At 48.7% G+C, this 27,459-nt stretch overlaps 2 protein-coding genes across 19 annotated transcripts; one reads left to right on the forward strand and one right to left on the reverse strand.

Moving 5' to 3' along the window:
• The first annotated feature begins 1,247 nt into the window (after window positions 1–1,247).
• ZNF692 (zinc finger protein 692) lies at window positions 1,248–9,568 on the forward strand. Of its 14 annotated transcripts, none has more exons than XM_027546735.1 (12): window positions 1,248–1,355; window positions 2,068–2,255; window positions 2,539–2,570; window positions 2,850–3,113; window positions 3,656–3,704; window positions 3,805–3,927; window positions 4,208–4,429; window positions 4,517–4,594; window positions 4,691–4,769; window positions 6,186–6,300; window positions 8,841–8,940; window positions 9,083–9,568. In XM_027546735.1, the coding sequence occupies exons 2-12, from the start codon at window positions 2,080–2,082 to the stop codon at window positions 9,378–9,380; spliced, it is 1,536 nt and encodes a 511-aa protein (XP_027402536.1). In that variant the 5' UTR covers window positions 1,248–1,355; window positions 2,068–2,079; the 3' UTR covers window positions 9,381–9,568. The 14 variants fall into 14 exon arrangements, 12 of the variants coding, with proteins under 12 accessions (XP_027402536.1, XP_027402538.1, XP_027402541.1 ...); XM_027546737.1 differs by having other exon boundaries at window positions 4,211–4,429; XM_027546742.1 differs by lacking the exon at window positions 1,248–1,355 and adding an exon at window positions 1,461–1,531.
• A 471-nt stretch (window positions 9,569–10,039) lies between these two features.
• On the reverse strand, window positions 10,040–26,210 carry ZNF672 (zinc finger protein 672). Of its 5 annotated transcripts, none has more exons than XM_027546745.1 (4): window positions 26,099–26,210; window positions 15,020–15,070; window positions 14,098–14,204; window positions 10,040–12,611 (listed from the first exon to the last, which is right to left on the reverse strand). In XM_027546745.1, the coding sequence occupies exon 4, from the start codon at window positions 12,382–12,384 to the stop codon at window positions 10,987–10,989; it is 1,398 nt and encodes a 465-aa protein (XP_027402546.1). In that variant the 5' UTR covers window positions 12,385–12,611; window positions 14,098–14,204; window positions 15,020–15,070; window positions 26,099–26,210; the 3' UTR covers window positions 10,040–10,986. The 5 variants fall into 5 exon arrangements, with proteins under 5 accessions (XP_027402546.1, XP_027402545.1, XP_027402544.1 ...); XM_027546744.1 differs by lacking the exon at window positions 26,099–26,210 and adding an exon at window positions 18,691–18,979; XM_027546743.1 differs by lacking the exon at window positions 26,099–26,210 and adding an exon at window positions 18,155–18,682.
• Window positions 26,211–27,459: the final 1,249 nt, after the last annotated feature.

Raw genomic sequence — 27,459 nt, forward strand, 5'->3', positions numbered from 1 at the left:
ATCGAAGCACGCCAGGCCTCCCTGTCCATCACAAACTCCCGGAGTTCACTCAGACTCACGTCCATCGACTTAGTGATGCCATCCAGCCATCTCATCCTCTGGCGTCCCCTTCTCCTCCTGCCCCCAATCCCTCCCAGCATCACAGTCTTTTCCAATGAGTCAACTCTTCGCATGAGGTGCCCAAAGTACTGGAGTTTCAGCTTTAGCATCATTCCTTCCAAATAAATCCCAGGGCTGATCTCCTTCAGAATGGACTGGTTGGATCTCCTTGCAGTCCAAGGGACTCTCAAGAGTCTTCTCCAACACCACAGTTCAAAAGCATCAATTCTTGCAGTGCTCAGCCTTCTTCACAGTCCAACTCTCACATCTATACATAACCACAGGAAAAACCATAGCCTTGACTAGATGGACCTTTGTTGGCAAACTAATGTCTCTGCTTTTGAATATGCTATCTAGGTTGGTCATAACTTTCCTTCCAAGGAGTAAGCGCCTTTTAATTTCATGGCTGCAGTCACCATCTGTAGTGATTTTGGAGCCCCAAAAAATAAAGTCTGACACTGTTTCCACTGTTTCCCCATCTATTTCCCATGAAGTGATGGGACCAGATGCCATGATCTTCGTTTTCTGAATGTTGAGCTTTAAGCCAACTTTTTCACTCTCCTCTTTCACTTTCATCAAGAGGCTTTTTAGTTCCTCTTCACTTTCTGCCATAAGGGTGGTGTCATCTGCATATCTGAGGTTATTGATATTTCTCCCGGCAATCTTGATTCCAGTCCACAGCAAATCTGGGCAACTTTTCAGATGACTTCTGTAGTGCGTGCGTGTTCAGTCACTTCAGTCATGTCTGACTCTGTGCGACCCCATGGATTGCAGGCTACCAGGCTCCTCTGTCCATGGGATTCTCCAGGCAAGAATAGTGGAGTGGGTTGCCATTCCCTTCTCCAGGTCACTTCTGTCGGAGAACAGGGAATTGGGAGGGAGAATAAAAGATAAACTACGAAGTAGGAACAGTTGCAGAGGCCACATCCCTGGGCTGTTTGAAGGGGCTGGGGTCGGCGCACGGGAGGAGGGCCTATGAACTCCATTTCCCTAAGCCTTCGGCCACCAAACACAGGAGCTCGCCGGGGCAGCGACCCTTCTATAGCCTTTGCACTGTTCAGCCAGGAGCGTGAGCAGTTTGTATGGGAACCACGGCTCCCAGCAGGCGTTGCGCTGAGTGGCCAATGCGCAGGCGCGCGCAGGCAGCCTTCGACTCTCCCCTTCCCCCAAACCCCGGCGCCAGGTCCAGGCTGGAGTCACCGACGCGAAGGGGGACGGGTTCCTCTTAAAAGAGAAACACCGGCGGCGCGCGCGAGGTGGGCCCCTGTCCTCCCGCCGCTCTCCGGGCCTGCGCGCGACACGGGGGAGGCGCAGGCGCAGTCGGGATGAGGGCGGGTGGGGGCGCTCAGGTAAGGCCGGGGTGGGGGTGGTTCGCGGCGGGAGCTCTGGGCGGCCGGGGAGCTGCCTTAGGAATTGGTCCATCCGACGCAGTGTGAGTGTTCAGTGGGGCGGCCCAGAACGGAGTGGGGGGGTGCCCTCCAGACCCCCGCCCCTCCCCCCGCCCCCCGCCCCGGCTCTACCCAAGTCGTCCCAACTGTGAGGAGCTCTTCCAGTGCAAACGACTTCTTCCCTCATTTACCAGTAAAGACTCAGGCCTTTTTCAATATAAAACTGTTACCTTACCCTTTACCCCGCTCTAGTTGAAATTTTCTTACCCCATAGCTCCAGTTCTGCACTTCAGTGTGCCGGGTATCAGGCCATTCTGACTTTGATGCTGTCCCCTTACCTCCCACCCCCACGATACCCACCGCCTAGCACTAGTTTACACGCCCTGACAGGTAAGCAGATGTGGTTTGGACCCGGTGGTGGCGAATGCTGTTGCAGTGGTTTGGTTCTGCCCCAGTTCACCGATGAGGAAACTGAGGCCCCGGCAAAGGGTGGAGTTGGGGCCTCTGGACCCGTATCCGATCAGCATCTCCTCCGGGGCCTCTGGACCCGTATCCGATCAGCATCTCCTCCACCCCGCAGGCCCTGGTACTCATGGCGGCCTCCCCTGCGGACGCGTCCCGCAGGCGGCGGGAGAAGCGGCGGCAGCTGGATGCACGCCGAAGCAAGTGCCGCATCCGCCTGGGTGGCCATATGGAACAGTGGTGCCTCCTCAAGGAGCAGCTGGGCTTCTCCTTGCACTCGCAGCTGGCCAAGTTCCTGTTGGACCGGTTAGGGCCCGGGTCAGGGGTTCTGAGGGAGGGGACCCAGGCTACGACACCCAGCACCTTACCCATCCCCTGTCCCCGACACCAAGTATAGTCCTGCTGCTCCTTCCCACTGGCAGATTTCTCATTTCAGAAGCAAGGCCAGTGTGGTTTGTGACCTCCCACGGTCTTCCCCCACCTCTTGGTTCCCAGAGGATAGAGGACCCCTTAAGTGTGTGAGTGGCTAGAACTGAGGGCAGTTGGTCACATGGGCCCTCACTTGACCTGCCTCTTGTCCCCCTGGCAGGTACACTTCTTCAGGCTGTGTGCTTTGTGCAGGTGGGTAGGGAATGGCTTGGGGTAGAGAATTAGGAGCCAGAGAGGGAAGAGGGGGCAACAGGGAGTGGTGTGACCTAGAAATACCCTCCCTATGGGGACTGGATCAGAGGGAGCCTTGAGTGAGTTTGGGAAGAGATGGGGGGAGTTGGACAGCTGAGAGGGGCCACCTGTGGAGAAGGGAGTAGGGGGTTGGGGTACAGGGCTGTCTGAATGTGGCTTTCCAGGATGAGACGAGAGGGCCTCCCAGCTCACCCTTGACTGTTGCCTTTACTGCTCTAGGTCCTGAGCCTGTGGCCCCCAAGGGACTGCAGTATCTGGTGCTTCTATCTCACGCTCACAGCCGGGAGTGCAGCCTGGTTCCTGGGCTGCGGGGACCTGGGGGCCAAGATGGGGGGCTTGTGTGGGAGTGTTCAGCTGGCCACACCTTCTCCTGGGGCCCCTCTTCAGGCCCCAAATCTCCAGAGGAGCCAAATCTGACCCCTCTTCCAAGTACTGATGAGAGGAGCTGGTGCCCAGAGGCCAAGAGTGGGCAGGAGCCTGCAGGTAGGCTGGGGGAAAAAAGAGTTATGGAGGAAAAAAGAGGGGAACTCAGAACCCTATTCTGTAACTCAGAATCCCATTCTTCAAAAATTATCCTTTCTCAGTGGAAAAACTCTGCTGATAAGGAAATATATCCTCAATATATTTTTAGGTATGAAAAGCAGAATACAGAATTGGATGTATTGTATGTTACCACTGGTGGATAAATAAGAGAAAAAAGGAATTTATTTGTATGTACTTATGAATGTATAAAAATTTCTGGAAGGGCATATAGGAAAACAGGTTACCTATAGGAAGACTGAGGTGGCTGGAATACAGATTGGAAAGGAGACTTTTCACAGTGTACCTTTTTATACTTGTTTCTTTTTTTGGGCCATGTGAAATGTACCATGTCTAAAATCAAACAATCCCTCCCACTCCAGTAGCCTGTTCCCCCTCTTCCTTCTTCCTAAGAGTCTTCCCACCACTTCAGGCCTTAGAACTTCACCTGTCCTCATCCCTCCAGTACAGAATTCCTTCCCTTTTGACCCTACCCATGCCCACAGGTTTGGAATCTAACTGTGATGAGAGGGCTCAGGAGGCCAGGATGCCCAGGTGAGTCTGGGGTTGGGGAACAGCGGGGGACAAGATAGACCTGGGTGGACAATGGAAGTGAGGGAGCAGGACTTCACACTTGCCTTCCTTGGACCTGCAGGGGGGCGGGACCCCCACCGGAGACCTTCCCATCCCTCGGAGAAGATGGGGAAGAGGAAGAGGAGGATGAAGAGGAAATGCTCAGTGATGCTAGTCCCTGGACCTACAGCTCCTCCCCAGATGAGCAAGTTGGGGCTGAGGGAGGATTCTGAACAGAGTGGGCTAGTTGCGGGGCAGGGTGGGGGTGGCTGGGGCAGGGGGCTCTTGGAGCTTTGCTTTGCAGACTTCAGGGAGTGGCTTGTTGGTGGAGAGGGCAGGGTAGGCTTTGGGGAAGGCAGAAAGAATTAGAGATTTTGAACTGGGTGGAAAGTGAGTTTGGGATCTTTGCAATTTAGGGATTGGGATTGGGCTGGGGCTGGCTGAGGATCCATGAGATAATGCCCTCCTCTTCATTCTCCTTTCAGCAGTGAGCCAGATGTCCCCAAACCACCCCCTTCCCCTGTCACCCATGCACTTAAGGATGGGGAGATAGCCCCGGCCCCTGCAGCTGTCCCAGCTCCTCTTGCTTCGCCATCCTCATCAGCATCCTCATTGGGTTCTGGAGCTCCCGGGCCTGTAGAAGTCAGGATCCAGCCAGAGCTCAGGGGGACCCCTCAAGCAGACCAGCAGACTGAGCCCCTGGCCAGGTAACCTGATGGCTGAGACAGAGGGCAGGGGCATCCTGGGACATGGCCCTCCCTCGAGGCCCTCTGCTCCCTCTTTGCTGCCCATAGCCCTGGGAGTCAGGCTCAATCTGCTCTGGCCTCGGCATGGGATGAGGACACTGCTCAGATTGGCCCCAAGAGAATTAGGTAGGACTGGGGAAAGAGGCCCTGGTAGGGAAGGGTGAGGAGGGAGGTGGAGGAGAGCCTGCACAAGTCCTCCCGCTTCCTGTTCTCCTTCCTCAGGAAAGCTGCCAAAAGAGAGCTGCTGCCCTGTGACTTCCCTGGCTGCGGAAGGATCTTCTCGAACCGGCAGTATTTGAATGTGAGGATGTGAGGGGTACAGGTTGGATTCTGTGTAGCCTCATGGGTGGAGGAGGAGGGCTGAAGGAGAAACTGAGGTAAAGAAACCTGGGGTGTGGGGGGAATTCAGAGCCAGGGAGAGAAGGGTTGGGATGGATGTGCAGAGCTTGCCTACAGTTATAATCACTAATCCAGATGACTGGTAGATAAGGCAGGACACCAAGCCTCAGGTGCACAGCTGCTGCCACTACTGCTTGTTGCACAGGCCCTCTGTTGACCACATGGAGATAATGGTGGCATTCCTCAGGCTTTGGAGGTGCTAGTGACTGTTCTAAGTACTTGATATGTGTTGAGTCTTTTGATCTTCTCAACATTCTTGTGGAGTGGGCGCTGATACTATTCTTGCTTTTCTGATGAGGAAAACAAGGAACACAGAAAGATTAAGCATTGCCCAAGGCTTCTCATTAGTGTGTCCTGGTGCTAGGGTTCCTCAGTCCATTGGACTGCCTTGCTCTGCTGGCTTATGTGGGTGGTCCTGCACTAGAAGGTTAAGGAGACAGTCTTGTCCTCAGCCTTACTACAGGAGAGGTGAGGCACAGAGCGGGAAGAGTCCAAGCCCCACACTCAGCGAGAGCTGTCACAGGGTTTTGAGGCTGGGGGACCCTAGACCAGAGGGATGGTGAGGCCTGGGTGGATGGGATTTGGGAGAAGGGGAAGGTCCCCATGTGGTTGCAAAGCTCTAGGCTTTTGATAAGAACAGCAGGGCTGGTCAGACATATTTGATTCTGTTAATGAAGGAGACTGAAGTAGCTCCCAGCAGTAGTTTAAATATGGGGAAATGGGATTATGGAGAAAGGGAAAGAGCTCATGCAGCTTAGTGAGCCAGAACGTGAAAATTAGACCAGATAAAAAGAGAAATATTTCCTAGAAATACTTGGGGAGTTAAGGTTGAAGAACACACTACCCTTAAAAGTGTTCCAAATTGAGAGAGTGCGTGTTTCCAAAGCACATTTAGGAGAAAATTATATAACCCCATGGTGAGCTATTAGTAAAATGTAGGCCATCTGAGAGACACTGTTGGGCATTGATATTGATATCAAGGAGAATAATCATAACCACCTAAAATGTGTTCCCATCCCTGGCAGATGGCAAATATATAGTTAGGGAACCAGGAATGTCAGCAGAACTGCATTTTGTTCAGGGAACTGGGCATTGCAGGGTGAGGTGACAAGGAGGTGAGATAATAGAACTTGAGGGCAGGGCAGAGTAAGGACAGGGTGGGATCAGGAAGGGATGGGATTGGGGTGCTCACGTATAGGTGAGGACTGGACTATAGGTGAGGCAGTGACAAGAATTGTTAAGGAAGAGGGCAGAAGAGCCTGCCTGCTGGGTCAGCTCTGGTGGTCTCCCTGAGAAAGCCATGTGCTTCCTTCCCTAGCACCACAAGAAATACCAGCACATCCACCAAAAGTCCTTCTCCTGCCCAGAGCCAGCCTGTGGGAAGTCCTTCAACTTTAAGAAACACCTGAAGGAGCATGTGAAGCTGCACAGTGGTGAGTGGTATAAATGCCTTCTCATCTCCCCACTGTGGGTCCTGTCACCTCCCCCTGTGGGTACCTTCACCTTCCCCACGAGGCCCATCACCTCTTATCTGCAGGTTTTGTCACATTGCTCTGGGATAACTCTTCATTCACACACTCATCCTGCCCTCTCTTTTTGTTGAGATCTTGCCTGCTTTAAACTGTTCTAAGTGCTGGGATTTGGCAGTGAATAAAGCAGGCAGTACTCACCTTGTAAGATGTCCACTCTACTGGCACTGGGCCACAAGAGCTGTGAAAAGTGCTTTGAGCAAAGACCTAAGTGAAGAGAGAATGGAGGCTTAGCCACACCCACAAGCAGCTCATGAGAGGACCCTAAACTGGCATCTCCAAGCATGATCCAGGAATGGAGAGGAAGACACGAGGTTAGAAAGGAAGGAAGAGAGGTCAAATAGGTGGTAGAGGCCTCCAAGACCATCTTCATGATGGCTTGGCTCCTGGCCACATATGATGGGCACCAGTATGTTGGAGGGAGGGACACAACTGATTTTAAAAGGAGCACTGTGACAGCCATGTGAAGAATAGAGGGACCGCAGAAATGTGCTGCACAGTAATGACGACCTGGACAGTTGAGTTGGTGAGAAGTGGCTGGAGACTGACGAGTGAAGATGGAGCCAGGGCTACTGTGGGTAGAACAGATTGTCCATGGGTAGGACTGTAGAGTCAGGGAAGACTTGGAAAAAGATTTGAACCTGAGCAACTGGGTAGAAGGTGATGTGATTCCCTGAAAATGACAGAGAAGCAGGTTTCAGGAAAGGGACATGACATTTTATTTGGGACATGCTAATCAGGTGTCCCAGAAAACATGAATCTGAAGTTCAGAGATGTTGGGTAAAAAAGAAAAACTTGTTCATCATGAGCACTTGGGTGGTGTTTAGAGCTGTGGGTGGAGTGTTTCTACAGGGAGAGACTGAACATAGGTAGAGAAGAGGTCTGAGCAGGGCAGGTGGGAAGGTCAGCTACAGAGGGGCCAGGGAGGCAGCTGAAGAGCAGTATCCGAGGAGCCAAGTGGAGAAAGCGCTCTAGGGAGGAGGGAGGGGTGACCTATGCCAGTGCTGCCGAACTGTGTGAGATGAGGATGTGGACAGGCCACCAGACAGGGTAGTGGAAAGCTATCCTTGACCAGATGACAAAATGGCATGTAACAAGGGAGATAACAGCCAGCAGTGGGTGGGTCTGGAGCAGAGAGGAGCTGAGGAAGTGAAGATAGTAAGTACGGACAACTCTTTGGAGTTTTGCTGTGAAGGCAAGCAGAGGAGTAGGTATAAGCTGGAGGGCAGGATCGTACAGAGATGATCCCACAGAGAGGAAAGGCTTGCTGATGCCAGGGTTGGGCAACCTCAAGTCAGTGAGGAGGGGGTGTGTCTGGGCACAGTTGGAAGGCAGCCACAGGGAAGCAGGGACTATTCACATATATGGGCACAGAAAGCAAGTTGCCTGGTGGATTAGGTGAGGGGAGGATGTGGGCCTTCTTTCCTGGCTCTTTTCTTCTGGGTGACTTATAAAATGAGGTCATTGTTGAGTGAGGTTGGTAGAAAGAGGAGGTCATGTGGAAAATGCCCTTCTGGACTCTAGAAAGTGGGAGTGAACTGACCAAGGAGATGCAGAGGTACTGTGGCAGGGCAGTGGGGAGGCTCGAGGCTTGCAGTTGTGTATGAAAGTAGAGCCCAAGGTGGGGTAGTGGGGAGTTGTAGGTTGTCTGCCCTGCTCAACACACATGTATGTGCAGGCCTGGAGCAACCAAGTGTTGTATTTATCCTGAGTTGGGTTTTAACCAGGAAAATATAGCTAAGGAAGAGAGAGACAGGTAAAGTGAAGGAAGGCCATGAAGATGCCTTGGAAATGGACTGGTCAGAGAAGGCAGGGAGACAGTGGGCCACTGAACTGGCAGCCTGGAGTTGTAGGATTACTGTAACAGGACAAAGGATGTGACTGGAACTACGATGCTTGAAATTGTGATTTCTACATGGGGCAGTGATGGTGCATAACCTGGGAGTGGTGGCTGAGGAGTGTAGGGGGGCCAGGTTAGTGAGGGTCTGGGAACCAGGAGAGTGGAGGGCTGGACATGTAGAGAACAAATTGACACCAGTTGTAGTGACTGAGGAGAGAGCCTGGAGCAGGAGTTGTGTGGAGTGCAAGTTAGTGATGGGGATGAAGGCTGTAGGTACATGTGTGTGTGGTCTGATGGCAGGGTATACAGAGCAGTGGTTGGGCAGAAGACTACAGGATGCATTGAAAAGGATGGCTATCTCCGCTGCTGCAGGAAGTGTAGGAGAAATGTACCAGGCTGGCGGTCAGGTTCAGGGAGAAAGGAGAGGGGATTGGCTCTTGATACCCACAGGGTGTCTGTCAGGTCACAGGGCACTGTTGTGGGGCTGGGAGGAGTGACATGCAGACTAAATAGGGACAGTACTCCTTTGGAGGACTGGAAGGGGTGGGCCAAGGAGGGCCTCAGTTTGGGGATGGATGCTTGGCTATCCCCTGTGTGCCCACAGACACCCGAGACTACATTTGTGAGTTCTGCGCCCGGTCTTTCCGCACCAGCAGCAACTTGGTCATCCACCGGCGCATCCACACTGGAGAGAAACCCCTACAGTGAGTGTGGGGAAGGGAGCCTGGTGTGGGGTGAAGTGGGGAGGTGCTGGAAGGACACCTGGGAAGCTGGGACCAGGAGGAGCCCCTGGGGAGGTCAAGATGGGCTGAGGCACCTGCCCTCACTCTTCTCCCCCTGGTTTAGGTGTGAGATCTGCGGGTTTACCTGCCGCCAGAAGGCATCCCTGAATTGGCACCGGCGCAAGCATGCAGAGACGGTGGCTGCCTTGCGATTCCCCTGTGAGTTCTGCGGCAAGCGCTTTGAGAAGCCCGACAGTGTTGCAGCTCATCGCAGCAAAAGCCACCCGGCCTTGCTCCTGGCCCCACAAGAACTATCCGGTCCAGTGGAGTCCTGTTCCAGCATCTTGGCCTCTGCATCCCTGGGGGCCAGTGAAGGATCCAGGTCCACTCTGGCTCCTCAGGCTCCCATTCTGCTCCCTTAGCAGCGAGCATTCCTCAGAATTTGGGGATCCAGGTCCCAGGGACTGGAAAGGAGCAAGAAGGGCAAGATGCCTGGTGTCCAGGAACTAGGGTGATGGGGAATGCAGGGCAGGGGCAAGACCAGATTTTAGGGGAGCCAGGCTACTTGAGTCTTCCTAAAGGACAGAATAAACCCAGTATTTTACATAGACCTGTGTGGGCAGAGTGAGTATTTTGGCACCTGAGGTACAGAAATCTTGATTCTTTTAGAAACAGGCTCTGCTGGAATGTGCCTGAGTGTACCCTAAGTGCAGTCCCCCACTTGCCCTCACTGTGAGGACCCAGCTTTCTTTTCCAATTCACTTTGGCTTCCCTTTTTTCTGTGGAGAGTCACACACACTCTTGCCTTCAAGCAAGGCAGGGTGTGATCACTAGGTCATTCCAGAGGGATGGGCTGGAGAAGGATTAGAGGTATGTGACTCGGGGCCACATTTCTATTCTTTGTTAACCAAGACAACCAGATGTATAGGGGCCCCTGAAGAGTCTTGCCTTCCAGTGAAAAAAATGAGGGGGCTATACATCCACGGTTGCTGATGTAGCCTGGGAAGGGACCAGAGACCTTGATTTTTGAAAGGTCCTGTTTCTTGGGTGACTTGGTGTCTGTGAATACAGCAGCCTCAGGTTTAACAAAGGGAGCTCTTGGCATCTAGAACTCAAACAATTCTTTATTTCACCACCTGCAAGAAAAAAAAAAGGCCAATTCCAGGGAATTTTCAGCCCTGCACTGTGGCCTCTGTGGAGCTGTTTTCCTATGGTTCCAAGCGTGATTTGTACATAGCATTCTCACTCCACTTGGCAGTGCCTAGCTTTGTGGACCCATGTGGTCTTGACTCAGGTCCCAGGCTATTGTCCCCTACCTGGAGAACACTATCCTGAGAAGCACCCTGATCTGTACACCAACAGGTCTGTCCCATGAGACAGGTGGGCAGCCATGCTGAGGGCTCATGCCCACCTTTACATGCTGTGAAGCACTTCTCTGAGTGCTTCTGATATGGAGATATCTTTCAGAAAAGTGAGGTCTCCCACTATTTCTCTGCAAATTTCCTATCTCTCAGAAGCTGAGGGAAAAAGCAGCAAGAGACTAACAGCCAAGTGAAAGGAAGAGGCAAGAAGACCACTGGTGGGATGTGACTCTAGCCACATCTATAGTCATTACCTGAAGAGATAGGATACCAAAAGTACCCAGAAAGAAAAGGTAGAGGGGACTCAGGCTGCAAAAAGGAGATGGAATAAGAGAAGACAGAACAATGATGGGAAGACAGGCAAGACCTGAGAGCACAGCAGCAGGGATGTGAAACATCAATACTTGGATGCTCTTCTACTCGTGGGGTCTGAGAGGTTTTCCCTAAACCTACACCTCAGAGGGGAAGAAGGAAGGGCTGAGGACAGGCAAGGAGCTGACAAGCGACATAGACGTAGGGGTGCGGTGAGAAGCCAGGTTTAGTTCTACCAAGAGAGATGGAGAAAGGTGATAGGCCATGCTGTCTTTCCACAGACCTCTGTCTGCGAGTTGTCCCACCGTCCCTGTGGCATTGTATGAGTGCTTGTCTAGCCCACCCCAGAGAAGTCTCAACAAGTCTCTCTCAACTGAGACAAAAAAAGCCCTGGCTTTTCCTGTCCTGCTTGCCCAGCAACGATGAGTGCAGTGCCTGCCTTGGGCTGAGTGGCAGCGGCAGCAGGAGCAGTGGAGGCACGAGCACGCCTGTGAGCTCGCTGGTGCTGTGACAGGGAGCGGCTGTGGCTAAAACATTTGCCACACTCCGCACATTCCGCTGGCCGCTCGCCCAGGTGCGTCTTGCGGTGCAGTGCCAGCTTGGAACCCACACTGAAGGCCTTGCCACACTCAGGGCACTTGTGGGGCTTGTGGCCAGCATGGTTGCGCCGGTGCACATTGAGGTTGGAGACGCATGTGAAGCACTTGCCGCACAACTCACAGCGGTAGGGTTTCTCACCTGTGTGTGTGCGCCTGTGCTTCGTGAGGTCTGAGCGGTCGCTGAAGCAGCGGCCGCACTCAGTACATGGGAAGGGCCTCTCACCTGTGTGGATGCGCTGGTGCACCACCAGGTCAGAGCGCTGCCCAAAGCCCTTGCCACATGTGGCACAGGCATGTGGCCGCTCTCCCTGATGGCTGCGTCGATGGCGCAGCAGCGTGGAGCTCTCACTGAAGCGTCGCCCGCAGTCGCTGCAGGCGTAAGGCTTCTCGCCCGTGTGTGTGCGCTGATGGCGCACCAGTGTGGCACTCTCCAAGAAGCCCTTGCCGCAATCCGGGCATTTGAAAGGTTTCTCACCCGAGTGCGTCTGCAGGTGTCGCGTTAGTGTGGAACTCTTGCCAAAGCTCTTGCCACACACACCACACTGGTGTGTGTCCGGAGCACCTGGCTGCCGAAGTGTGGAGTCACTGGGGCTCCTGGCTGCATGAACACGCAAATGGCTCCGAAGTCCAGCGACGCTGCGGAAGGCCCGCGAGCACTGTGTGCAGCGGTGGAGGGTGTCAGCAGGCACGGTAGGTGTTCCCCATGGGTGCGCCCGTGCCAGGTGGAAGCGCAGCGCGCTCTGGCGGAAGGCTCGAGGGCACAGCGGACAGCGGTGGGGCCTCTCGGGAGGGTGCCAGCGGCGCCGGTGCAGTAACAGAGCCGGGAGGTGTGGAAAGCATCCGCCACAAGCTCGGCAGCGGCAGGAGCGGATGCGCCGCCTGTGTACGCTCTGGTGCAGGTCAAGGCGGCCGCTGTGGCGGAAGCTCTGGCCACACTCACTGCAGATGTAGAGCGTCTGGCCCGCGTGAGCGCGTCTATGTGCACGGAGGTCAGAGGCCTCTGCGCATCGCTCGCCACACTCTAGGCAGCGGAAGCTGCTGTCACGACTGTGGACGCGCTCATGCCGCAGCAGCACTGAACTGTAGCGGAAGCTCTTGCCACACTCACTGCACCCATAAGGTCTGCCCGCTGCCACCTCTGAGGCAGCGAACATGGTGAGGGCCAAGTCGGGAGCCCTCAGCGTGCAGAGTGCCACTCACACTCTGGAGTCCACCTTCTCCATCTGAGTTATTTTTAAGGCATAGAAAGGGAGCAGTAGCAAAGGGAAGGGAGAGAGGCCTGGAAAATTGGTTTGTAGATTCCAGGGTTCCTTCTCTCATGGCAGGTGCTGTGGCTGTTTCAGAGGTGGGCTGCAGCCAGGTTTACCATGTATCATGAGCCCTGCAGAGAGAAGGTAATTGTGAGCTCCAGCAACATCTATGACAGCTACACCTTGGGGAATGGAGGGTCAAGCACAGGCTCCCTGTTTTCTGTAGCTCCCTCAGTTAGGTCATCCCTGAATTCCATTCTCCAAGAGAGGAGGCAAAACCACGGGAGTCTGAGAAATATAGGCCAGGGAGGGGTGTGTCCTTGTGCCACTAGGAAGGGCAGGAGGGACTCAGAGGGAAGTTTGCCTCCAGTACAGTGCTCAGAAGAGGAAGAGTGTCCAGCTTGTTTTAAAGCTTTGGACCAGGGATCCTGGCCTGGTGATGCACTAGGAAATGACCAAGGAGGGATGGGCAATGAGAAGTCCCCTAGGCCTAAACCAATCAAAGCCTTCTTCCAAAGACTCAGGATTTCCTGAGTAACCAATGTTAACTGAGCCAGGCCTAGACTGGAAGTGGTGAAGCATAACCCCCTCAAGCAGCAGCAGCTAGGGCAACAGGCTCAGGAATGGCTGGGACCTGAGCAAAGGAAGGTATTTGAGAAAACTGAAGTCTTGCTCCTTGGCTTTGGATAGCACCTGATAAGCAGTCACTCCACGCCAGGGCACAGTCTCAAGTTCCCTGGCCTAACTTTGAGAAAGTGAAGCAACTCAGGACCCAGGAAAGGGGTAAAAGAATATTATCAAAAGTTGATGGTATTATTAATGAAAGTGAAGTGAAAGTCGCTCAGTCATGTACGACTCTTTGCGACTCCATGGACTGTAGTCCATGGAATTCTCCAGGCCAGAATACTGGAGTGTGAAGCCTTTCCCTTCTCCAGGGGATCTTCCCAACCCAGGGATCAAACCAGGTCTCTCACATTGCAGGCAGATTCTTTACCAGCTGAGCCACAAGGGCAACCCATTATTGAAGAAGTGCCTTTCAAATTTCTAGGGAGGGCGAGGAAGGAAGAAGGAAAATCCTTTCTAATTGTCAGGGCATCCAAGTTGTTTGCAAACATTCTGGAGACTTTCCTCATTACCCCAGCTCCAAGGATCTGAGAACCTGAAGTAGCAAAGAAGCCCCTTTATGGGGATGAAATCTGCTCTGCTATTCTCTTTATCTCAAATGGTATCCCTGAATCCTTCTGACAAGTTGGCCCAGTTGGCTGTCCATGAGCAGGATCAGCATTTGTGCACAGAACTTCCTGTGCCCTCTATCTAAAGCACAAATGGGGCTGCTCTCCTAACCTGGCTGGCCTCACCACTGACTGCCTCAAGACCCACGGCTCTGTCCCCAGTTCAGTTCAGTGGGACATGGGAGACAGGTGTAGTCACTATCAACTACAGCCATGTCACCCAACAGATCAGAGATAGGAAGTAAACAATAGTCATCAGTCATTTTCTTATCAGCAGATGGCAACTCTAAATTTCCAGAGCTGTGGTTAAAACACCCCACAGATGGGGTTCTAATCTTCTGGATGCAAATGGACTCAATTTAAAGAAGGCTTTAAAGCTACAGACCTGCAGGAGTGGGCTCTGAAGCTTCTGCTCCCCTCCGTACTATTGGGCAGGAGTGGCTGATGTAGGATGTTTTCTCTCTGTGCCTCTGGAGCAGGGTGTGCTGAGCCCTGCAGGAGGGATAAAATAAGAGGAACAATGTGATTTTAAACTGAGCAGAGAGGATAGATGCAGGAAGAAAGAAGAAGGGAACATTTCCTGAAAGAGAAGTATTTTTTAAACAGATATTTTCAAGTATAAAAAACTTAACAAGAAGAATATCACAGATTACTCACTCACCTTCAGCATTTATTTATATTCTAAATTATGTTTCATCTATGACATCCCCCCAGCTTGCCCCAGCTCATACTTGTTTTTGGAGATGGGGTCAGGGAGGGGTGCACTGGAATATTTTAAATCCTGGTCATCTTATTCAAAGAGTTTTAAACAAAATCTGTAATTAGGAGCAAGAGACCTCTGCAGACCTGAGAGCAAACTTTAGAGGGAGTCTCTTGGTTCTTCCAGAAGGAGTTTTCAGCCCAGACACTTGCTTGGGTTGCTGATTCTAACTGGTCAAAATCAAAGGAATGTTTGCTCTCATGTGAATAAAACCTCTTAAGGGTCAGTGGTTGATCCCAAATGCCAAGGAAAGCAGGGCTTATGTCCTAGTGAGTGTTCCCCCTCACCTGAGTATCTCTGGAGACCCTGGCACCTCTCAGGCCAAATTTCTGGGATTGAACCCTCTACCAGGCTACCACTTTCAAGGGTACATGTCCAAGGAAAGTAAGACAAATGCACAAACATAAACACACACACATAAATGACATAAACAAAGATACCATTTTCCCCCATTACAGACATGGAATAAGAGACCCCGGTCTAGGGTGCAGGTTTGGTGCTTGAGTGTCAGGGTGTATCCTTCAAGTTTCACTTCTGTTCACCTTACCCCATACTGGAGCTTGCCCTTGAAGGAAAGGGTCTATGCCTGGAAGAAAATCTGGAAAAAAAAAAAAAAAAAGTATTACCCTGCCAACAGAACAATTTCCAGACTGTCCTAACCATCATTTTCCTGATTGAATTTTGAAGTGTTATACCACCAAATTTCTTTGACTTTCGGGAAAAAAATAAGTATGAGGGAGGCTTTAAAGAGGGAAGGGGATAATTATGTGTGAATTTACAAAAAATCATAGTTGTTCAATTTTAGTAGCTTTTAAGCATTTAATACGTACAGATTTATTATATGTAACTAATAAAAGACAAGTACTAAGAAGATAAGCTAATGGCAAAACTTAACATCACAATACATTTCTGAGTTTCGTTTACCACAAAACGTATTTGTTTCTTAATAGATATTGCCAGCATTTCATGTCATATCTAATGGTTCACATGAGTGTTGGACTAAATCAGGATTTGGTACATTTACTAACAATCTTCTGTGAGAGATGTGTAGTTCTTTTTCTTCTGAGTTGTACTCTTCAGTCAGAATAAAGATTTTCCTCCCTGGTTATCTTTTCTGCCAGGCCAACATTTCTGGGGCATTGTGAAGACTCTTTCAACCAGAGTTGGATGCAGATGTGGGTTTGAGGGCTGCCTCAGCTGTGCCACAAGCGACATGAGGCAACTGAAACTTGAAATATGGTTGGTTCCAAATGAGATGTGCTATAAGGGTCGAGTACGGTCCTAACTTCAAAGACTTAGTATGAAAAAGAATGCAAAATATCTCATGAATAATGTTTAATACTGTATGTTGAAATAAAATTTTAGATGTATTGGGTTAAGTGAAATAATGAAATATATTTTATAATTTATTTCACCTGTTTTTAAGACAAGTGATGATTACAAATGTGGCCAAATGGCTTGGAACACATACAAAGGGAGGCTACCCCACCTCACAATCCCTGGAGGGGACTGCATGGAAAGGTCACTAACTTCCCGGACCCTTAGAACCAGAGAAGATGGCCACTCTTCTCATCTCCTAAGATGAAGGGCTCTGGTCACACGCTCCAGAGGGTCCATCTGCTCTTTGGGAAAGTGAATATCTATAGTGCCATGTAGATCTGTTTGGGACTTGGGGTTGTGACTAGTGCAAAGCTACTCTCCTAGTTGTTACTGCTACTTTCCTAGTTGTTACTAGCATCAATATGGAATGGCTCTCGTATGTTCCTGTGTATGTACCACTTTCCTCCTCCTACCAGTCCTTTGAGGTGGGTACTACTGGGCACCCCTGTGTGACCTAAGGTTCCCCTGCGGTGTGAGCTTTTCTAGAGCCACTCGGGCGGCAAGTGGGTCCAGGGACAGGGAAGGGATGGCAGGCCAGGAGGCTTGTCTGATTCTCCCTGATAGTCTCCAACCCTTCTGGCCCCGGCCAGTTGATGGTAGCAGATCAGGAAGTCCCAGGCGACCTCACAGGCTGCCATGGGACTGGGGCTCACTTGTGCCTTGCATTCGATTCTTTGCAATCCTGGTAATGAGAAAGGAAACTGTTGGCCTTAGAAGAGGTTTGGAGAGTGGTAGCTGCATTTGGGAGAGAAGATTCTTCTGCTGGCCTCTCTCTATATACTTAAACTCCACCCTAGTCCCAGCTCTAAAGTCTGTTCTGTTGCCCCAGGCTTAATGAAAGTGTAGTCTCAAGGACTCTGAGATACCCCTAGAGGCAGACGAAATTTTACATCCATTAAGAGGCAAATGATACACTTTTCACGGCTGGGAGGAGGAGGGGGGAGGAATTGGATGGATGGAAAAGTTTCCCTTGCCCTCTGGAGCCTAATATGGGTCTTTTCCAGTTGTAGGTCTTTCTACCTGAAAGCCCTTTCCCTTCTTCATTCAGTACTCAGCCCCAATAATCCCTCCGCAGAAATCCTACTGAGCACCTCCACTCCTCCAGCCCCCTCCTTGGCTTTACTCTGAATAGTCAGTAAAAGTAACATTAAAGACTGATTCCCAGTCCACTCGGAAAGGTTTCAGTCTCTTTTCTAAGTGAGGATGAGGTATGAAATCCAGAGCAGCGAAGTGGCCACTCCTCACTTCCCTCTTTCCCTTAACAGAAACAAGGTCCAGTATTTTAAAAGACCTTGTCTCTTCCAGCTTCAGATCCAGTCCGTTCAGATCCAGATATGTTTAAAGAACTGGTGGAAACAGAAACGACAGTTCCCTCTTCCCCTCAACTGCCCAAGCCTGATCATGATCCAAGCGGATTCATTTGCAACTTTTTTCCACAAAGATTTTTTCTGTGAAATCTGGGAAGTGTGGAGAAGGTATGTATGTTGACAGGGAGAGAACACAGCAGTACAGTTTATTCTCTATATTCCTTTGACACACGGGCAAGACTACAGCTCAGAAGAGCCAGAGGAGCCCAGAAGCGGGATGAGGGGAAGGACTATAAGGTGGTTCGCATTCTTCCTGGGCCTAGCAAGAAGTTGGGCACACATAAGGCACCTAATGCTTTTTAAAAATGATGTATTAATCTGGAATGCTATTCTTTCAAGCATTAGGTTCCTGGAGGAGAGTGCCTCTCTCTAGTCATCTTATCCTCCATAGCCCTATCCACTGCATACACTGCAAATACTCTGCCTTGGTTTACTAAGTGGGAACTGCAACCTCTGTAGGGGAACTAGAGAGGCAAGTATCCAAGTTCTGGGTCTTCCATGGCTGGCTGTGTGACCTTGGACAGGGAAGTCGTGTGCCTAACACTCCTGCCTGAGAAAACTCAGTAGAGGAAACTATTATAACGTCTCCTATGAAAAGAGGTAGGTGTAAAGTCTGAGAACGGCAGTTGCTGAGTTTTTAGGATTTACTCTTCCCAGGACAGTTTTGAGGAACTCTGAAAAAGGGGTTTGACTCCTACCTGGTAAGCATCCTAAACGTTCTGCAAAACCTTTAAGTCCTTCCCCTCCCCGACTGCTCCCCAACCCCGCAAAGAACCCTACTTAATGGGATTAGAGAAGCGTGGTGCTTTCGCAGACCCTCGACAAACACCGTGGGCTTAGAGTAAGTAGTGACGTTGATTACTCATTTTAAGGCTTGGTGTCTAGTACTTAACGGGAGCTGAAAACAACTATTCGAGGAATGAGGAACGCCGCACCTGAGCAGGTCGCCTTCCCCGGCCCCTCTCCGCAGCGCAGCCAATCCCGGGCGCCTCAGTTAGTTTTCTTCATGAGTTGCTGGTCAGATTCTCCTTGGACGAAATTTCCCATCCCTGGGCCCACCTCAACTCTTTGCCCTAGGAGCCAGCCCACGCGAAGGGCAAGACAGGGCACCAAAAACGTAGTGTAGAGTAGGGGGCGTTTAATATGGTCGGGACCCGGAGGCTGCCGCTGCCCTTTTATTCGGACTCAGCCTGGCGATATTTGCGTCGTGTGGCCGCCAGCAACGAAGGTCACAGCGGTTAGACTGGCGAGGACAGATGGAGGGAAGGCCTGGGAGGAGCAGGCCGCGCGGCAGCAGCGGACACGGGCCGGCCAATCCCTTACTCCGCTGGGCCTCTGCGTCACTAGTTGCTACGGAGGCGTTCTTCACGGCGGCAGACGCTGGCCGCCCGAAGCTGAGTGAAAAAGCCGGGCGACAATTGGGGATCGCTGCCCCGCGCCAGCCCTCCCCCCCGCCCCTCGGTCCCCTCACCGGTCGCCGACTGGCTCCTCGGACACCGCGCGGCTCCCACTCAGCTGGGTCGCTGACCCCCGCCTCCCGGACTGCGGGACTGGGGCGGGGAAAGGAGGGAAGGAGCGCGGGGCGGCCTAGTGGGGGGAACTGGGAGGTGCCGCGGGATTGAGGATCAGGCTCCAGCCCCGCTCTCCCGGGTTGGCCAGTGGCCTGCCTCATGCCGGTGCGTCACCGGTTGCTGGGAAAACTACGAGACGTAAGACGGCTCCACTAACGGTTCGGCCTTAGCAGCACGGGGCAGAATTCCAGTAAGGGGGCGGGACCAATAGACGGAGCCCCAGGAGACTCCCGGTCCACCTCCCTCCGTGTCAAGGCCCCACCTTCTTCCTGGGCTCAACCAATCCCTGCCTCCTTCTTTGCCTACGTCCCACCGGGGTCTCTTCCCGCCCAATCAAGAGGAAAGGGCTCTGAGCCCCGTGCACAGCCTCAGGGCCTAGTGGCGGAGTCCGGGTGTATACTTTTGTGTTTCTGCGGTTCACAGGGGCAGGCGTGGACGCAGAAAGATATCCCCGCAGGTGCCGCAGCCTGGCTAGGGGTGCCCCGAGGTGGAGTGACCTTGGGGGCCACCGCCCGAAAGTCCCGTTAGTTAGCTAATGACTTCTTACCAAGAGGCCACACTTGATACCTGTTACCTTAATCCCTGCCACAGCCCTGCCAAGGAATTGATGACCCGTCCAATATTGCACTACCAATATTGGGGGGTACTCCTAGACGGCTTTCCAGTTATCTCTACAAAAGCATACTGGCTGAGCTCTCTGTTCAATGTCTTGTTCCACTGAGAAGTGCTGTTATTGTTGTTTTCCAGAAAAGCATTTGGGAATGTGACCCTCTGCCCTCAGGGCTGCCTATCAGGCTCCGGACGATGCCACTCAGGATCATTCTTTACCAGTTCTAATCTTCCTTTCATGGTCACTTAGTGCCACATATCTTGTCACCCATCCAGAGCTTCTGCCCCTCTCCTCTGCTCAGTTCAGTCGCTTAGTCGTGTCCAACACTTTGCGACCTCATGGACTGCAGCACGCCAGGCTTCCCTGTCCATCACCAACTCCTGGAGCTTGCTCAAACTCACGTCAATCACGTCGGTGATGCTATCCAACCATCTTATCTTCTCTTGTCTGCTTCTCCTCCTGCCTTCAATCTTTCCCAGCATCAGGGTCTTTTCCAACGATTCAGTTCTTAGTATCAGGTGGCCAAAGTATTGAAGCTTTAGCATCAGTCTCTCCAATGAATATTCAGGACTGATTTCCTTGAGGATTGACTAGTTTGATCTCCCTGCAGTCCAAAGGACACTCAAGAGTCTTCTCCAACACCAGTTCAAAAGCATCAATTCTTCGGTGCTCAGCTTTCTTTATACTCCAACTCTCACATCCATACACGACTACTGGAAAAACCACAGCTTTGACTAGATGGACCTTTGTCGGCAAAGTAACGTCTCTACTTTTTAATATGCTGTCTAGGTTTGTCAAAGCTTTTCTTCCAAGGAGCAAGCGTCTTTTAATTTCATGGCTGCAGTCACCATCTGCAGTGATTTTGGAGCCCCCAAAAATAAAGTCTGTCACCATTTCCATTGTTTCCCCATCTATTTGCCATGAAGTGATGGGACTGGATGCCATGATCTTAGTTTTTTGAATGTTTAATTTTAAGCCAATTTTTTCACTCTCCTCTTTCAGTTTCATCAAGAGGTTCTTTAGTTCTTTGCTTTCTGCCATAAGGGTGGTGTCACCTGCATATCTGTGGTTATTGATCCTGGCGATCTTGATTCCAGCTTGTGCTTCATCCAGCCTGGCATTTCACATGATATACTCTGCATGTAAGTTAAAAAGACAGGGAGACAATATACAGGCTTGACGTATTCCTTTCCCAATTTGAAACCAGTCCATTGTTCCATATCTGGTTCTAACTGTTGCTTCTTGACCTGCACACAGATTTCTCAGGAGGCAGGTAAGGTGGTCTGGTATTCCCATCTCTTGAAGAATTTGCACAGTTTGTTAATGATCCACACAGTCAAAGGCTTTGGTGTAGTCAATAAAGCAGATGTTTTTCTGTAATGTCCTTGTTTTCTCTACAATCCAGTGAATGTTGGCAATTTGATCTCTGGTTTCTCTGCCTTTTCTAAATCCAGCTTGAACATCTGGAATTTCTTGGTTCACATACTGTTGAAGCCTGGCTTGGAGAATTTTGAGAATTACTTTGCTAGTGTGTGAGAAAGTGCAACTGTGCGGTCGTTTGTGTACACTTAGATCCTTCAAGCCCTTCCCATTGCTTGTTAACAACTGAATAAACCCATGCAACCAGTATTCGTATTAAGAAATGGAATATTTCAAAATAAAAAGAAATGGAATATTTCCAGAATCCCCCAAAACCCTTTGGCTCATTTTTTGTCTCTCCTCCCATGTAAAGAGTAACCATAATTCTGAGAACATAAATTAGTTTTGGCTAATTTATAGTTTGGACTTCCCTGGTGGCTCAGACAGTAAAAATCTGCCTGCAATGCAGGAGACCCAGGTGGGGTTTTCCCTGGGTGGGAAAGATCCCCTGGAGAAGGGAATCTTCCAGTATTCTTTCCTGGAGAATTCCATGGACAGAGAAGTCTGGTGGCCTACAGTCCATAGGGTCACAAAGAGTCCTGTACAACTGAGCAACTAACACTTACACTTTTCATTGATACATAGAATCATATTATAGGTGCCCTTTTGGAATCTGATTCATTTTGCTTAACTTTACATGTAAGGTTTATTCATATTGTTAAGTGTGGTTGTGGTTAGTTCACTTTTGTTGCTGTATAGTATTCCATTGTGTAAGTATACCATATTTATTTACCTGTTCCACTAAATAAAGTTGATTAACATTTAGGTTATTTCTAGTTTGGGGCTTGTATTAGTTTTCTAGGGTAGTTCTAACAAAGTACCACAAACCGAGTGGATTAAGCAACAGAAATTTATTTTCTCACAGTTCTGGAGTCTAGAAGTCTGAGATCAAGTGTCAGCAAGGTTGGTTCTTTTGGAAGGATACGAAGAAGAATCTATTCCATGCATCTCCCCCTAGGTTCTGGTGGTTTTGGAATGCTATTCAACTCTACTTTGAATTCCACCCATTTTTAAAAGTTTAGTGAAATGCCATCTCCATATACCTGGAGATGCCTATGCTGGAATGCCCTTCTTCCCCATCGTTAAGAGAAAGGCTTTGCCCTGAAAACAATGCCCTGAAGCATGAGCACAGGGCCTGCTCATCACAAATACTCAATGAATGTCTGCTGATACATGTAGAGCAGCATGGATTAGGGAGTACATGTCTGGCAGCAGGATGCAAGGAAGTGGAAAACAGACACAGGCCTAGGGTGATGACAGCCTGAACCAGAAGGAACAGAGGCGGCAGATGCAGAAATGAAAAATGTGCCTGACGTAAGGTACCATACATTTTAAGGTAGCACTGTGTTGAGGATGACTGTGTGCTATGCTAAGTCACTTCATTTGTGTCTGACTCTGTGTGAGTCCACGTGCTGTGGTCTCCCAGGTTCCTCTGTCCATGGGATTCTCCATGCAAGAAACTGGAGTGGGTTGCCATGCTCTTCCCTAGGGGATCTTCCCCACCCGGGGATTGAACCCAGGTCTCCTGCAAGGCAGACAGATTCTTTACCATCTGAGGATAATTCCAAAGCTTTTCAAGACAAGGAAATGGACTAATTAGGATATTTCTGGACTCATTGGTCAGTATTGATGTCATGTGTTTAAGTGACACTGGTCAGTTCCAGAGGGGTAACTAAGATGGTGACAGATACAATACATGATTGAATGGGCTGAGACTATTTAACCTGGAAAAGAGAAACCTGTACATGATGACTGTGCACAGGTTTGACACACTGTCATGTGAAAGAGAGTTGGATTACATAACTTTCTTTTGTGTAGCTATGGAGGGAAGAACTCAAACAATGAAGGGAAATACAGGAAGCTATATTTTTGTTTCTTATGGGAGTCATTATAGATGGAAATGATAATTGGAACCATAATAATGAATGTAGTGAGAGAAAGTTAGAAGGTCAAGAATGAAGTTATGGGCATTATTTGTCAGTTTGAAAATATTGAATCCAAATGTTTGTCTTTCCCTACAAATTTATATCAATAAATGGGACAACTCCCAACATGGTTCCATAAATATTCAAGATATTTATGGAGGGCCTACCATATGCCAAGTGGTGTTCTAAACACTGGGGAATACAGCTGTGAACTGCCAGGTGAATTTCCCTAAAATAATCTCTGGCTGTGTCATACTCCTAATAAAAAACTGTCAAAGGTTTGTATTAACCATTACATAAAATTTACTCTCCTGATAGGACATTAATGCCCTTTCCTATCTGTTCCAACCTGGCTTTCCAATCTGTTCTCTCCAACTCTCTGCTAAACTCGATCAAGTTATTTAACCTCTAGTCCCTCAATTGTAAAAATGGAGGTACAATATACCTCAGTTGGTTGTCATGAGGATCAAATGAATAGACATAAACTACTCAGAACTTGGTGCCTGGTACAAAATAAACATTGCATAAGTGTTTGATGTTTTTTTTGTCAAGTGATATAAGCAAGTCAGGGAAAATAATTTACTTCTGGAAGACCCAGTAGATTTAACAAGGTAGAAATAATTCTGGGATTTGAGTTAAGGCTCTCCCTTTTATCTATCTGTATTAGTGGACGCTACACTATGTATTTCTTTTTTTTTTTTTGGGTTAGGATAGGAAAGGGCTGGGCTCCGGGCACCGGCGGCAGTGGAGGATTCTCCCGGCAGCGGGACCCCGTCCTCTCGACCCGGAGCTCCGGCGGCGAACACCCGGGACAACTTCCAGAGAGGCCTCGCACACCCTCACTTCCGGGTCCTCTACACTATGTATTTCTAAGAGCAGCAAGTATTCAGCCAGATTTAAAAAAAAATAAATAAAACTGCTTTATAATTGACATACAAAATTTCAGATATTGAAATGTATGGTTTGAAAACTTCTGACACACAAATTATATCCTCACAACAATCAAGATAGAGAACACATCCACTACCCACAGGTTTCTGTGTGCCACTTTGTAATCCACCACTCCCCTAGGCAACTACTGATCTGCTTTCTATCACTACACATCAGTCAACTAAAACATTCAATTAGCAATTGATGGTGTTATTTATTAAGTATTTGACTTATAGTAAGAAAAAAATCAACATAGAAGGTAGTTTCTATTGGTGAAAAAAACAAACTAAAAAAGGGTAGTTTTTAAACATGAAGGTAGCAGTATTTGAAGAAATTAAAAGTAATTTATGAGAAAACTTTACTTCATTGAGAAATAGATGACTTGTGATACTACCTAGTAATTGGTGGTGTTACTGACATCTTTATATGACTTTCATATTTTTATATTTCATTCATTAGACAACAGGGGTTAGTTATTTGTGTCAGGGACTGGAAGGGGGTACACTTGTAATGGGGAGAACATTGAAATTGTGCTGTCCAATGTAGTAGTCATTAATCACATATGGCTATCGAAATTTAAATTAAAATTTCAGTTTCTCAGTTGCACTGGCCACATTTTAAGTTCTCAAGCACCCCTCACCTGGCTAGTGGCTACTATACTGAACAGTGTGGATACAGAAATTAGTTATCATTGCTCCAAGCTCTACTCTATAGAGCTAATTTAGAAGATTCTTGAGTATATTATCTATATGGGAGGTGAGGAGGTTCTAAGCTGAAGCAATGGCAATGAAATGGAGAGAAGGTGTCTCTTCTCCAGATACTGAGATACTTAATGTGATGCTGAGTGAAGACAGTGGGATTCATTTAGGATGTAATCTAGGTTTGGAGTAAATAGGTTGATGATTAAAATTATTCACCAACCAACTAAATATAGGAGAAGTAGCAGGATTTGGGAAAAGGGGATGGCATCAGACTCGTGTGCAGTGAGTGAGAGGCAGCCATGGGCTGGCCATTGGTTTGAGAAGCTGCTGGATCTCAGAATCTGATCTGTGGGGATTCTAGGTAGAGACAGAGTTGCAAGGAAGGAGCAGTAGTCATGGGTAGGAGAGCCATGTACTTGGGTGAGGGCTTTCAGAGAAATTAGGCTACATAAGAAGGTCAGAGGCTAGTATCAGGGCCTGGGAAGAACTGACATTTAGGGCAGGATTTCCAAACTGTGAGTGGCTCATGAAATTAACAGAATAGGTCTTCACCAGCATTTAAAAAGAAAACAGTAAAACAAATATTAATACGCTTTGCATATTAAGTAAAGACCTTTTCCTGGGCTTTCCTGGGTGGTCCAGTGGTTTGAAGTCCACCTGCAAATGCAGGGCACATGGATTTGAATCCCCTGGTGGCTCAGAGGTTAAAGCGTCTGCCTGCAATGCGGGAGACCTGGGTTCGATCCCTGGGTCAGGAAGATCTCCTGGAGAAGGAAATGGCAACCCACTCCAGTATTCTTGCCTGGAGAATCCCATGGATGGGGGAGCCTGGTGGACTACAGTCCATGGGGTTGCAAAGAGTCAGACACGACTGAGTGACTTCACTTCACCTCTAGCAAGATTCCACACGCCATGGGGCAACTGGGCCCCTGTGCCACAACTAATGAACCTGCATGACGCAACTACTGAAGCCCATGCACCCAGAGCCCATGCGCCGCAACAAGAGAAGCCACTGAAATGAGAAGCCTGCATACTTCAAGGAAAAGTAGCCCCCTCTTGCTGAAACTAGAGAAAGCCTATGCACAGCAACAAAGACCTATTGCAACCACAAACAAAAATCTTCTTTTGAAAATTGAAATTCTTTTGAAACTTTTGTTATGAATATATTTACATATATATATATATATATATATATATATATATATATATATATATACACCAAGTTGCAAGGTAAAACATATTTCTGAGTTGATTAGGTTGAATATCACCAATTTATTAAATGACACCACAGACTATAAGCTACATACAAACAAACTCCTGGCATGTAGCAGACACTCAGTAAACATACTATTCAAAGGAATTAACCAATAGGTCAGAGAGAAAGAGGAAACTCAGGACAAGGGTGACTCAGAAGCTAAAGAAGGATGAGAGAGAAGTAACAACCCATTGTCAGACATCAGTCACTTGGTTATACTCAGAGCTTATCCCTGATATTTCTGTGGCAGGAGCAGAAGTCAGACTACAGAAGTAAACAAGAGGTGAGGAAATAGAGGTGAGACAAATGAGAGTGGAGACTGAGAGACATTTGTTTTGTTATAGACAGAGGTTCACTACCTGTCTGGAAAAGATTACATAGGAAAGGCATGGTCTAAAACTGTGCTGTCTAATAATGGAATCAATAGCTACACACAGCTATCTAAATTAAACTTAAAAATGCACTTACTTAATAATACTAGGTCCATTTCAAATGCTCAGTGGCTTACATATGGCACAGAGCTGATATAAACATTTCCATCACTGCAGGTAGGTCTATTGGATAGTGCTGCTGTAAAAAAAAAAAACAAAAAAAAAAACTCATAATGTTTATACCAGCCTCAATAAAACAAGCCAGTGCACAGCGCTCCCTAACCTCTTCCCACCTGAAACATTATCCAAACCTAGCAGAAAAACTTCTGCGGATTACACTACAATCCATACATGATGAGGGGCTTCCCAGGTGGCACTAATGGTAAAGAACCTGCCTGCCAAAGTAGGAGACGAGCACCGGTTCCATACCTGGGTTGGGAAGATCCTCTGGAGGGCATGACAACCCACTCCAGTATTCTTGCCTGGAGAATTCCACTGACTGAGGAGCCTGGTGTGCTATAGTCCATAGGGTAGCAAAGAGTCAGAGGTGATTTACCAACCACATATACATGATGATATATCACTTTTGCTCCCGGTGAGTGAGAGTTAACCCAAGGGTAGGCCAGTGGAGACATCAGGGAGGCAACTGAACTTCAGGATGTGATCTAGGGACAGTCTGGGTACTATGTGTGTTCAAGGTGTTTTCCCACCAAACGCAAGAGATATATGACAACTTGAAACTCATGACTGCTAAGGAATGAACACACAGGGAAAAGAAGTTGTGGAACAAGATATAAAGATTATAGATATTATAGCAGTGCTGAATAGTAAAGGTTCAGAAAATTCAGGATAGCACACACATAAGATGGTAGGTAAAACTGAATTATTACAGTGAAACTCCAGTTTTACAAAATTAAAGAAACTAGCAGACAATAATTCCTGATTTCTATATGTAATTTTCATGGTTTTTGTATGGCACCTTAATAACAAAAAGGAGTATGATATGAGACATTATTATCTATCAGATTTATCTACTTAGAATTGCTACTTAGGGTCTCGCTGATTCACTGGAGAAAAGTCAATTCTGGAATTTAAAAAATAATATTTCCAATTTGGGGGGAAGAAAATAACTTTTACTTAAAAATATATTTGGGTCTACTTAAAAAAAATTTTTTTAACATGGTTATTCATGGGGTGAGGGGATGGAGGGAGGGGTGCACAAGTGAGAAGGAAAATTCAGCCCATTTGATTTCTTCACCTCAGAGGAAGTTAAGTCTTTAGTAAAAGTAAACCTTCCAATCTGAAGCCTTCATTTCAGGTCTCTCCTGGTGACACTGGGAAGTGGTGACTTTAGGTCAGGTCCTTTCATTGATACACAAAACCATGTAACAAACTCCTCTTCCTCGTGGGCTTTCGAACAGAGTGCACGAGAGCACTGAATTCAGATAACTAAACTTC

Source organism: Bos indicus x Bos taurus, chromosome 7 (assembly GCF_003369695.1).
Source record: "Bos indicus x Bos taurus breed Angus x Brahman F1 hybrid chromosome 7, Bos_hybrid_MaternalHap_v2.0, whole genome shotgun sequence".
Lineage (NCBI taxonomy): Eukaryota > Metazoa > Chordata > Mammalia > Artiodactyla > Bovidae > Bos > Bos indicus x Bos taurus.

Coding starts and splice junctions, on each gene's coding strand:
- ZNF692 (XM_027546731.1), top strand. CDS start 1,811: ATGCTGTCCCCTTACCTCCCACCCCCACGATACCCACCGCCTAGCACT. Junction 3,705..3,804: donor CAGGAGGCCAGGATGCCCAG/GTGAGTCTGGGG, acceptor TTGGACCTGCAG/GGGGGCGGGACCCCCACCGG. Junction 4,770..6,185: donor CGAACCGGCAGTATTTGAAT/GTGAGGATGTGA, acceptor TTCCTTCCCTAG/CACCACAAGAAATACCAGCA.
- ZNF672 (XM_027546745.1), bottom strand. CDS start 12,384: ATGTTCGCTGCCTCAGAGGTGGCAGCGGGCAGACCTTATGGGTGCAGT.